The 13054-nt window shown below is 47.9% G+C and overlaps 1 protein-coding gene across 1 annotated transcript; it reads left to right on the forward strand.

Annotated features, from left to right (window-relative positions):
• The first annotated feature begins 11067 nt into the window (after positions 1–11067).
• On the forward strand, positions 11068–13054 carry LOC127302266 (chloroplast envelope quinone oxidoreductase homolog). The gene is made up of 4 exons (XM_051332675.2): positions 11068–11232; positions 11314–11455; positions 11953–12041; positions 12135–13054. The coding sequence occupies exons 1-4, from the start codon at positions 11164–11166 to the stop codon at positions 12846–12848; spliced, it is 1014 nt and encodes a 337-aa protein (XP_051188635.1). The 5' UTR covers positions 11068–11163; the 3' UTR covers positions 12849–13054.

The raw sequence follows: 13054 nt of genomic DNA on the forward strand, positions 1-13054 counted from the left end.
ATCGTTGATTGACATATCTATTTGGACTTGTTATTTAGTTCAAAATGCAGGTCTGATCATAGTTGAATTCAAATACCACGGCGGCAGATCAAACATACAAGGTTATTTAATAAGGACAATTATAAGGAGTTTTGTATGGACTACCGTGGCGACCAAAGGCAAGTTCTAAAATATGTTAAGCTAAAACGCTGCTGCATAGGACAGGCTTCCGATGCCAGACTGAAGCGTCATGTTCAGAAGCTACCAAGCAAATCACGTCCAAGTTTAGATCTTGTTTGGAGTTATCACGTATCTGCTTACGAGTAGAATAGGCAGGTATTAATTCATACATGGTAACCGAATCAAGGATATATTCGGTTTAGCTAGCTCGTAGAGTTTTATATCTGTACGGATATATTCGGTTTAGCTAGCTCGTAGAGTTTTATATCTGTACGCTAAGTTCTAATGTACGATAAGTCCTCCGTGCCTATAAATAGGCCATGGCCGATTGAGGAAAACCCCCAACCAATCGATCTATACACAATACAATCTACTTTTGTTTTACGTACGTTTTCTTTATCGTTCTTCTCTGCCATGTCCTAGCAACCCTAGGGTTTTGGTTCATCTTTGCCGTTTTGCGCTGAAAAGCGGCCGTATCTCCTCTTCGAAATCGAGGATCCTTTGTTGCTTTGCCGGAAAAGCAATCGTTCGTCGTCACGAAAGTACGACGGTTATCCTGGTGTTGCGCGGCAGTTTTGCGTGGCAACACCCCCTAGTAAAACAAACCTTTGCGGCTAGTCTACATCCCTCTTCCCGCTCATCTCATCCCAACCTCTCGTGCTCCCAAACCTATATGCTTCTTTCTATTTTTATGCTCAAACTAGCTACAAACAGGAGTAGAGTTGTTACTGGACGCTATTTTCGGGCCCAAACATGTCTAAATCGTTCTCCGGAGGCTACCATCAAGTTCTGATACATCCATTGTCCCCGTTAAGTATTGTTAGGAAAATACCAAAGGAAATATGAACCACCACAAACAAGAGCAGGGTATCACCTCCTCATAAGGGCCAGAACCATAAACTCTGGTGTTCTGCCATCCATATCGATAATTTTACACTGCCCATATTCATTATTGCTGGACCAAAACACCAATGCTACCATCAAATTTTTATTGGCAGGAAGTTTTTATTGGTACAACTTTTATGAGAATTTTCATGATTGACAAAAACCAAGGACGACATGTAAATAAGGTTGTTTTAAAAAAAGTACATGTAAATAAGGACAAAGGAAGTTTTTTTTTTCCGAAATGGGGAAAAAAATCACCCCAGCTTCTGCATCCAAGGAATGCACACGGCTTTTTATTAGATTATTCGCAACATCTTACAAGAGCAATACAAAAGATCAAACTCAAAACCACCTCGCTAAACCTACAGAGGGATGAAGGGGGTGACAATACACCAACTCACATCATCCAAACAACCAAATGCCTTCCCAAGCCTCCCAATAGCAGGTGAGAAGCACATCCAGTCAAGCAGACTCTCAGCGCACGCCAACACACACGCCACAGACCTGCCGTCGATGTCACCATGACGGCAGACAACTCCACCATCCTGCACGTGTCCTGCAGTCCGCGCCCGTTTTCGATACCCTGCAGCTCCATGCCACCGGGAATCATCAACGTCAACGTGGTAGATGAACACCACTTGATACGTCTCAAACGTATCTATAATTTCTTATGTTTCATGCTAGTTTTATGACAATACTCACATGTTTTATATACACTTTATATCATTTTGATGCATTTTCCGGCACTAACCTATTAACAAGATGCCGAAGCGCCAGTTCCTGTTTTCTGCTGTTTTTGATTTCAGAAATCTTACACAGGAAATATTCTCGGAATTGGACGAAACAAAAGCCCACGGTCTTATTTTGCACGGAGCCTTCCAGAACACCGAAGAGGAGACGGAGAGGGGCCAAGGTGGCCCCACACCCTAGGGCGGCGTGGCCTGGAGGGGGGGCGCCGGCCTGTGGGGTGGGCCCCTCGGGCGTCCTCCGACTCTGCCCCTTCGCCTATTTATTCTCTCCGTCGCGAAAACCCTAGTACCGAGAGCCACGATACGAGAAAACATACTGTGACGCCGTCGCCGCCAATCCCATCTCGGGGGATTCAGGAGATCGCCTCCGGCACCCTGCCGGAGAGAGGAATCATCACCGGAGGGCTCTACATCATCATGCCCGCCTCCGGATTGATGCGTGAGTAGTTCATCCTTGGACTATGGGTCCATAGCAGTAGCTAGATGGTTGTCTTCTCCTCTTGTGCTATCATGTTTAGATCTTGTGAGCTGCCTATCATGATCAAGATCATCTATTTGTAATGCTACATGTTGTGTTTGTTGGGATCCGATGAATATGGAATACTATGTCAAGTTGATTATTGATCTATCATATATGTGTTGTTTATGATCTTGTATGCTCTCCGTTGCTAGTAGAGGCTCTGGCCAAGTTGATACTTGTGACTCCAAGAGGGGGTATTTATGCTCGATAGTGGGTTCATGCCTCCATTGAATCTGGGACAGTGACAGAAAGTTCTAAGGTTGTGGATGTGATGTTGCCACTAGGGATAAAACATCGATGCTTTGTCTAAGGATATTTGTGTTGATTACATTACGCACCATACTTAATGCAATTGTCTGTTGTTTGCAACTTAATACTGAAAGGGGTGCAGATGCTAACCCGAAGGTGGACTTTTTAGGCATAGATGCATGCTGGATAGCGGTCTATGTACTTTGTCGTAATGCCCTAAGTAAATCTCATATTAGTCATCATGATTTGTATGTGCATTGTTATGCCATCTCTATTTGTCAATTGCCCAACTGTAATTTGTTCACCCAACATGCTATTTATCTTATTGGAGAGACACCACTAGTGAACTGTGGACCCCGGTCCATTCTTTTACATCTGAAATACAATCTACTGCAAACTCTGTTCTGTGCTGTTCTTTGCAAACAAACATCATTCTCCACACCATACGTTTAATCCTTTGTTTACAGCAAGCCAGTGAGATTGACAACCTCACTGTTAAGTTGGGGCAAAGTATTTTGATTGTGTTGTGCAGGTTCCACGTTGGCGCCGGAATCCCTGGTGTTGCGCCGCACTACACTCCTTCACCAACAACCTTCACGTGGCCTTCATCTCCTACTGGTTCGATAACCTTGGTTTCTTACTGAGGGAAAACTTGCTGCTGTACGCATCACACCTTCCTCTTGGGGTTCCCAACGGACGTGTGCTTCACGCGTTATCACCACTCCACCAAAGATCCACCTTCATCCAGCCACTGCTCCAAAAATGATGCCCCAAGAGGTAGAACGACGCAGGAAGCACCGTCATCATCCGATCCGGGAGACCCGGATCTAGGGTTTCTCCCGAAGCAGCATGAGTGAGTAGCCGCATACTGCGACAACGATGCCTTCAAGAAGGAAGCGATGCTTAACGCTGCCAACGCCCGCCAATCGCGGCACGGCTTTCACCGACAGCCGCTAGTCCCCAACTCAGCAAGAGCCAGCGTAGAGGCCAGCAAAGATGATGTCGTCGCAAGGGAACGACGCCAACAGCCGCCGCCATCATCTGCCAAGAATGATTTCAAGGCGCGGTTTTCACCAGTGGCCCCTTCACCGCTAGCTCGTCGTCGACTAGATCTTCATCGCCGGAGTAGACGGATCTCGTGATCCGCCACCCTAGCTACCAGCCGACCACCTCCGGCGAAGGAAGAGGCCGCCACCACCATGCCAAGGACAGTCGCCCATGGCGTCCTCGTGCCTCGGAATGAACCAAGAAACCTGCACGAAGCCGGCATCTTTATGACCGCAACAGTAAGATCGCAGCCCACCCGAGCCCGCCAGGACCCAGATCGGACCCGAACCACCGCCGCCGCCCGCCAAACGATGGAGATGCTCTCCCTCCTCTGGTCACCGCCGCTCCATGGCACCACCGTCGACAGCCCGATGCGGATCGCCGCCGCCGGAGACGCGAACCCGCGCCCCCACGGATGCCGTGGCCGAGGAAGTCCACCGTCGCCGCCACGCTTCCAGGGCTTTGCCCGGCCGTGCTTCAGGCGGCGGCGGCGGGAGGAGGGGAGCCGCTGGGGAGGAGGAGGAGGGGAGTCGCTGGGGGGCCGCTCGGCGCGGCTCCGCCGCGCAGGTGCGGGAGGAGATGGGGTTCCTGGGGAGGAACGGAGAATGAGGTTCTTGGGGAGGAGATGGGACCAAGGAAATGCAATAGTTCCTTTTACGTTACAGAGAGTCTATATTTTAAGTGATTTGCTAGTTCTTGGCTAGCTGAGAATCAACTTCGTGTTCAGTTAAGTCTTACATCATTTGATTTGCATCTTGATTCGTGCTAGTCATGAGTTGTAAAACGAGTTGCAACTGAAATTTGATGATATCATCTAGCTGAGAACAAAATTAGTTCTCAATCGACTAAGAAATATAGCCACATCCATATTTTAAATATACATGCATGTTACAAGCGGTGTGCATGATTTGGATTAGAATAAAGGATGTATCTGGTAACCTATGGAAAGAGGGGATTAAAGGACTACTTGGTGACACATAAGAAGTCACAATTTTTAGGAGTAGAATTCACGATTTAGTTGTACTCAAGCTTGATACTCTTATACTCTACAATCCTCTATTACGTTGTTTGTATAATTCATATAATAAAAAACATTTTTTATTATAGATATTTCAGAAACAAAGAACAAGTATATCTATAAGTGCACTTGAATATACTAATGAACATAAACTAATTTTCAAGATAGTAATGCGAGAGTTTTATTTTTCTTAGCTTAGACTTCATTTTATCATGTTTTTCATAAGCATAAGTTAAATAATACAAATCAATAAAACATAGTTCATGTTTCTCACAACAAATTATATTTGTAGAGATTAAACACTCGAATTGTCTTTTAATATAGATGTCATGATTAGTTTTTACGTCTGCCAGTCATACTTAAAAGCATTTTTCAAAGATAGTATATACAAATACTATTGATAAAAGTGATATATATATTTAGTGGCCAGATCGGTTTAGATAACAAAATTAAATAGTACTGATATTTTGCGACATATATTTAGCGGAAATATGGTGAAGTAAAATTATTTAGTATAAATTAAGTGACCTATACCCATTCTGCTCCCGACACCGAAGAGTGCTAATAACATACATGAAGAAGAACAGAGGGAACAAGTGCTTCGCGAACTGCACCTTATTGTCAAAGGCTCAGCAAGGTCTTTCGCAAAGTCAGTCGTCATCACACTTGTGGCTGCATAAATTGCTTATATGCTCCATGAATGGGAAGATACCCGTGGCCAAAGTATGTGCAATCCAACCGATCCGTGGGCGGAAGATGTGCATGTGCATTCAACAGAGGGCTCACTGTGTATGCTGTAGTCATCCTTTGTGCCACCACCATGGAGATGTGTTCTGAATGTTACAGAGAGTAGTACTCAAAGTGCAAAGACTAAGAGTGCAAAATATGCGTTCTGCTATGGCTACAACAACAAGAAGCAGAGAGATCCGGCCCAAGCTTCACTCAATTTGAACATAAAAATTTCAAAGAGAGTGCCAATCACCACATTCCGTGTACATGTAAGAACTCAGTTCTCCCTTCTTCAATCTATGTCTACACACTACCAACCTACTTGTATCTTTGTTTCAACGTTTGTTTGGGGAGTTTGTGCCACAGAAAATCATGAGTTTGTTAAAGACTATGCTCTGTCTGAGTGTTCCGATAGTACAACGCCATGCCACCTATGCTGCTTCGAGGGAGCATGGTGCACGGTTGTGCCCAAGGACAGAGTATGCATCTAGTCCCTTACGTTGTTTCCGGCATATCGGAAACCACTACCATGCAAAACCTAGCATACATACTTTCTTGTTCACCATAGGAAAGGCTCCACTACTATGCGAAGCATCATTTGATAGTCTGCTAGGTCTCCTCTTGTTGTAGCCGCCTGCACAAGCGCCGCTTCCGAGGTTGAAATAACACAAGCAAAAGAAATGAAAAGGTAGAGAAAAGCCAAGACGAGATATGTCCAGCGCTATACTCTCCGCGGCATGCATCGGTCGCAGCAGCTGAGCCACACCGTTGGATAGGGAGCTGATGGTTCAGGCACCGCGAGAAGGGCCAAGTTCCATCCACGAGTGCCACCAATATGTATCAACATCAGCGCATTGCACACCACCCACCAGTCTCTCTTTCTTCACTCTCTCTCGGCTAGTGCGCGGCCATGGCGACTCCAAGGACCATGAAGGCAGTGCAGTACGACAAGTTTGGCGGAGGAGCGGAAGGCCTCAAGGTACCTGCGCTTGGTTGATCCAGAATCTCGGCTGCACAGCACTAGACATCGTGCGTGTTCTTCGATGTGTTTCACTGACGAAACTAACTTTGTGGTTGCCGGTTAACTTCATTTAAGCTCCACTCGCTAGGTGGTTGAAGAACCTATTTTTGTAAAAAGAATGTTAGGCTTTGTATTTTTGTATTTAATCTTCTTCCACTATTTATTATCGGTGTTATGCACCTTAGCTCAGAATATGCCGTGGGACTATGCTTTATCCTTCTTGATCTGAACTTTTGGGTTCAATAAAAGTGCTCTTTTGTCCAGAAAGAATATAAAACTTTGATTTTGTACCCAAAAAAATTGACCATGTAACAAATTCCGAATACTGACGGATATTTTTCAATATTGACAACCCCTGAGCCCACTGGTCCAAAGAAAAACCTCCCCTGCCGGATATACATGTCTCTCCCAATCATCTAATGCCAACCTCTTGTCCTCACAAAATAATTATATGTGAAATAAACTAAAACAATATGTACTTGTTTATATTTCTGCTGAAATTACATAATTTTACTTTGATTCTCATGATTAGATATGGTACAAAATTTGTATCATACTTGTACCTGAAACCTGTGATAGACTTACACCGAAAGCAGGAGCATTTTTTTTCTAGAATCAGTACAGCATTTGGGAGAATTACCACAAGAAGGGTACGGCTACAGCCTAACACAAGCAAAAGAAATGAAATATAGAGAAAAGCCGAGACGAAACATGTCCAGCGCCACGCGATTTTTTTAAAATAATACACTAATTATTATTAAATACAGAAATAATACTCGTTTTTCATCTTTTTCAGGAATAATACACCGTCAGTGTCTATGAATCCAAAATGGAGAAATCGGGGCAGAGGAGCCCGATTTTAAGAAATCGGGGTAGGCCAACCCGATTATACGTGGTACCGTGCCTCGATGAAAAACAAATAGAATGGAAATATTAAGCCGGGGTAGTTAAACCCGATTTCCCAATTTCGGGTTAGTTGAACCCGATATCTTTAATTCGGGTTAGGTGAACCCGAGGTGTTTGCACCAGCCGATTTTTTTCCCGCATTTTCACGTTCACATCGCCGTGTTTCGCTCCCGCACTTCCCGACACCCTTCCCGCCACCCTTCCCGCCACTCCTTCCCGCCACTTCTTCCCGCCAATTTTATCCCGCCACTAGCTCCCGCTATATTTTCCCGCCACGCTCTCGGAATTTTGTCTATAAAAGCAGGCATCAACACTCTTCGCTGCACAAGTGCTTCTATCTTTTTTTTTCTGTTTGCTCATCCTTAGCCATCATGAGTGTGTCGTGCTCCGACCAGCAGCTTAGGCCGGTGAAGGCGAAGGCTGCAAGTTTGCCCCCGGGTGTGACTGCGGGGCGGTGTTGGTGCGGCCATCTTGCTAAGGTTAAGCAGGTGGAGGATTTTTCCGACTGGTTTGGCATGAAATTTTTAATGTGTGCGAGCTATGAGCATGATCCATCCCGTAGTTCAGCTTCGTCGTCCACCAGGCCGCCGGTATGTTTCGACATAAATTTATGTAGGCATAAATTTATTTGTGAATGTGATTTAATGTTACTGTTTGTGTTGCAGTGTCCCCCGCCCCTATGCAAATGGTTTCACTGGATAGGCACGGAGCAGCCGGATTGGGCGTGCCAGCAGGTTGAGGAGAAACACCGGCGTGCGTGAGAAACGTTCTTTGAGGAGGAGCGTTGGGAAAAGGTTCGTGCTAATGAAAAAGCAGAGCGAGAGAGGCAGATACAGAAACTAAGGACGGAACAAGCTCGTAATCGCGAGGTGAATCAGATGAGGATGGATGATGAGGCTGCACGTAGGTTTGCAGAGGAAGAAGTGCGCAGGGAGGCTCGTGAAGCGGAGAGGAAGAGACTAAGGAAAAGAGCTGCTGAGGCGCAAGTGGTAGAAGAACGCGGCGACAAGTCTGGAAAATGGCCACGGTGGACGCAGTGAAAGTAGAGTGATGTGTCGTACTGGCTATGTATCTTAATTTCAGTTTTAGTTTGTCGTTGTATCTTAAATTCCGTATTTTAATTTCAGCTGCAATGTATCTTAATTTCAGTTTTAGTATTAATGTGAAATGAATTTGCCGCAAAAAATTTGTGTCCGAAATTTTGGCTCAATTGTTTCCCGCCGAAATTCGCCGCCCAATTTTTGCCCGCCCAATTTTCCCGCGATTTATTCCCGCCCAAATCTTCCGCCACTTTTTCCCGCCCAATTTTTCCCGCTCACATCTTCCCGCCGAAAGTCATCCCTTCTAGCCCATAAAAAAAACCCCACCGTTTCCTTGTCTTTCAGTGTATTCTCTCAATAAGATGGATCCCCCATATAAGAATCCCCCCATCTTTTCAACGAATTCATGGCCGAACATCTTTTAGACAGTGCCCGCTATGTGATGAGGGAGAGTAAGGTAGAGACCTCCGAGGAGTTCATCAGTAGCGACGCCTTGCTCGGTAAGGTGGGTAGGAAATTTGAGACTTCGTCTTATAGATATCCAGTCAAGAAGATGTCAGCTCGTAGCCCACGGGAAATAAGGTGTGAGCTTATCAGGTTGAATGAGAAGTGGAAGTCACTAACATGGAAGAATGAAGAAGACAGGGGAAGGGATTTGAAATATCCAGAACGATGGGCGGCTAAGAGTGAAGACGACGATGATATCTTCGAGCCTAGCACCAAGGCAAAGAAAGTTGCATCGTCGAAGGGCAAGAGTGTCAAGTCCTCGAAGGGCAAGAGCGCTGCACCGCCGGTCGTCGACTCGGACGACGACTTCAAGCCTAGCACCAAGGCCATGAAAGCTGCATCGTTGAAGGGCAAGGGAAAGGGTGTGCTGTGTTCTTAGTGTTCTGTTAGCAGTAGTCATGGATCTTGCACTATGTTGTAGCGTTGGTGTACCGTTTAATTTGTTAGAAGAGAGGTATGTTGCAGTAGTAAGTTGTATCTTAATTATCGCTTGGTGTACCGTTTAATTTGTTGGTGCTGCTCGGTACTCGACAACATCCGAAGATCGGGTGCATGTGAGAGCCGAGTAGATTCGACGTAGTTTGTCCTAAAAACGATGTGCGAAGGAGGCGTGGTGCTCATACCGTCCAAGAAGTGGGCCGGAGGAGAGAGAGCGTGTATATTGGCGACGTCATCTTGGAGCTCCGCCGTCAACTCGGCCTACAATTGTGAGCACAAATTAGTAATGTGTTGGCAAAATGTACAATAAATAAATTTGACTTACAGCGTGATGCCGAATGCCTGAAGTGGAGTGACGAGGGTAGGTGTCCCACTGTGTCGAGGGAGCCCTCTCAACTGGGTCACACGCCTGGCTCAGCCGAAGTCGTGTCCTACGCATGTAAGCTCGCAAGTACTGCTGAAATTCCTGGAGATCAAACAGCTCCCTAGTGAACCATGATACTTCCGGCGCATTGGCCCAACCCGTGATGTATGGAGCCAGGACCTGTACCCATCCAGCAGCAGTCTTGTTCGCTCATTTTCTGTTTAACCTAAAAATGCATGTCGTCAATGATTGTTTAATTTATGTAATAACTTAGGACAAAATTAAATTGTACTCACGCGTGAATGCGTGGTGGTAGAGGAACGGTGGGAGGTGGTGGCTCGATCAACTGACGCTGTCCAAATTGTCTCATGACCCTCTGATGCGACATCTCCTCTACGAAGATATCGAAGATGATCTTCGCCTTCGTCATCCAGTAGGTCCAATCTCTGGTACACATGTTCGATATACCGCCTGGGTATGCCCCGTCGCGGTGGTCCTCACTGTATCGCTGTCAGTTGACATCACTCTCTAGTAGTAGGTCAAACTGCTCTGTGAATGCTGAGTAGCAATTCCTTAGCTGATTATGCCCAAAAAGTCTCTGCATAACATAACATAACTATGTTAGTGTTACATTTTATATAACAATATAAAACGGAGTAAATATTGCGTATACCTTCCACGATGTCCATAGAGAACCAAACGTCGGCATGTCGATGCGATCCGCGCCGTACAACTCGTCTGTCGGCCAAGACCCACCACCAATCTCAGGACGGCCGATGGGAAACCTCGCCCAGGACCAGAGCTGCAACAGGAGTGGGCAACCAACGATTCCAGAACCCTGCAAGGTGAGCTAGCAACCCTTACACATACCTCGGTACGTAGCGGCCAAGACCGCAGAACCCCAGCTCCTCTGTGTGATGTGCTCTGCTTCTGTGGAAAGCAGATGAACTGAGAGCTGGAGGAGGAAGAAGAGAGTCGAGGCAGCAGCGCGCTCGGGCGAGGCCGCAGCGTGCGCGGACAAATTTATTCTCCCGCGATTCGGAGTCACGCTGCCCAACTCGGGGTCACCCTCCCCGAATACCGCGCATCGGGATTCCGGGCCCCGACAGCATCTGCTCCTGGCGAGGAGACATGCCGACATGGGCCGCGCGTGGCCGACAGGCACTCTTCGGGGTCCAAGTCCTCGACTTTGGCCTCGCACGCCAGATTCCCTCCGTTTCGGGATTTGGCACCCCGATTTCTCCATTTCAGTTTCACACACCCCGATGGTGTATTATTCGTGTAAAAAATGAAAATCGAGTATTATTTCTGGATTTAATAAAAAAAGTGTATTATTTAAAAAAAAAATCGCCAGCGGCACGGTGTACCCTCCGCGGCTGGGCGACACCGTTGGACGGCCAAGTTCCGTGCACGAGTGCCACCAATATCTATCAGCATCAGCGCATTGCACACCACCCACCTGTCTCTCTTTCTTCACTCTCTCTTCCCCTGTTTTCCTCTCTTCCGCACGAGCACGCAACAGTCCGCGGCCATGGCGACTCCGAGGACTATGAAGGCCGTGCAGTACGACAAGTATGGCGGAGGAGCGGAAGGCCTCAAGGTACGTGCGCTTGGTTCATCAACGTCGACGCAGAGATGAACTGAACTGAAGTACTGAACATTACTGGTTGATTTCATTCAGCATGTGGAGGTGCCGGTCCCGTCGCCGAAGAAGGGGGAGGTTCTGCTCAAGATGGAGGCGGCCAGCATCAACCCCATCGACTGGAAGATCCAGAAGGGCATGCTCCGGCCATTCCTCCCCGGAAAGTTCCCCTTCACGCCAGGTAATCTAGCTTCAGGCTGGCACATGGCTATCGAATTCAGTATCAGTTTCGTGATCAAAGTTTGCTGCCGCAACAATGGCCAAACAGAAACCGCATGACGCCGGTCGGCTTGCTGATACTGGAGATATCATTTGTATGGTGATTATGATCCAGGGCCTGTCACAAATGACAGACATGCTCTTCTTTCTGCTCAACTTCTTGAACTGACTGAAATCTGCAGCTAAATCGGAAAAGAAGCTTAAAATCGGTACTCATTCAAGCAACAGCTGCAGAATTTAGATGTAGACAGAATTCTGGAAAATTTACATCATTGCAGTATACATGATTGGCTATCTTCAAAATTTTGTTTTAAATATTTTAAAACTTTAAAATACAAATTACGAGTGTTAACAAATAAAAAACTACGCGTAGTTCGGCCTCTGTTTTAAATTTTCCGACATCCCTCTATTTTGCTAAGTGCTCATGCAAGAACTCTTTGCCATTTGGGAAACATGCAGTTGGCGATCTAGCCGGCGAAGTCGTGGAGCTGGGCAGCGGCGTCACCGGCTTCAAACCAGGCGACAAGGTCATCTCGATCAGCTTCCCGGTAAGGACGACGCACCACCAGATGCTACTATTCCGTCTGTACCGAACAGTAAAAACCCAGTGCTCTGATTTGTGAAATGATCGGTGGCTGCAGAGCGGCGGCGGACTCGCCGAGTACGCGGTGGCCCCAGCGGCGCTCACGGTGGCGAGACCGCCGGAGGTGTCGGCCGTCGATGGCGCCTGCCTGCCGGCCGCCGCCAGCAGCGCGCTCCAGCTGCTCAAGGCCACGGGGGTCAGCTTCGACAAGAAGACGTCCGGCTCCACCGGGCCGAAGAACGTGCTGGTGACCGCGGCGTCCGGCGGCGTGGGCCACTACGCGGTGCAGCTGGCCAAGCTCGCCGGCCTACACGTGACGGCCACCTGCGGCGCGCGCAACGTGGCCTTCATCCAGGGCCTGGGCGCCGACGAGGTGCTGGACTACAAGACGCCCGAGGGCGCGGCGCTGCGGAGCCCGTCCGGCAGGAGGTACGACGCGGTGGCGAACTGCGCGGCGGGGTTGTCCTGGCCGGCGCTTAAGGCAGTGCTGTCCGACGAGGGCGGCACGGCCGCAGACGTCACGCCGGGGGTCCGCGCCGCGCTAACGTCGCTCCTGCAGAAGGTGACGTTCGCCAAGAAGAGGCTGGCGCCGCTGATGCTGACGCCCAGGAGAGAGGAGATGGAGTGGCTGGTGGAGCTGGCGAGGCAGGGGAAGCTCAGGACGGCGGTGGACTCGAGGTACCCGCTGAGCAGAGCGCAGGAGGCGTGGGCGAAGAGCGTCGACGGGCACGCCACCGGCAAGATCGTCGTGGAAATTGGAGGCGCGGAGTGAGCATGAGTCACTGTATGAATTGATTATTAGCATGATGCGACCATTGGTAGCTACTAGGATAAAGCCCGTGCTTCGCACCACCCATGGCGCGGTTAGTGTCTACACTCATACCTCTTTATTTCATGGCTCTCATATTGTCCCTATTGCACCACCCATCGAGAATTTATGACAAGCGAAAACACAAAGTTCTTGAAAGAATTATACAA

This window comes from Lolium perenne, chromosome 5, assembly GCF_019359855.2.
Source record: "Lolium perenne isolate Kyuss_39 chromosome 5, Kyuss_2.0, whole genome shotgun sequence".
Lineage (NCBI taxonomy): Eukaryota > Viridiplantae > Streptophyta > Magnoliopsida > Poales > Poaceae > Lolium > Lolium perenne.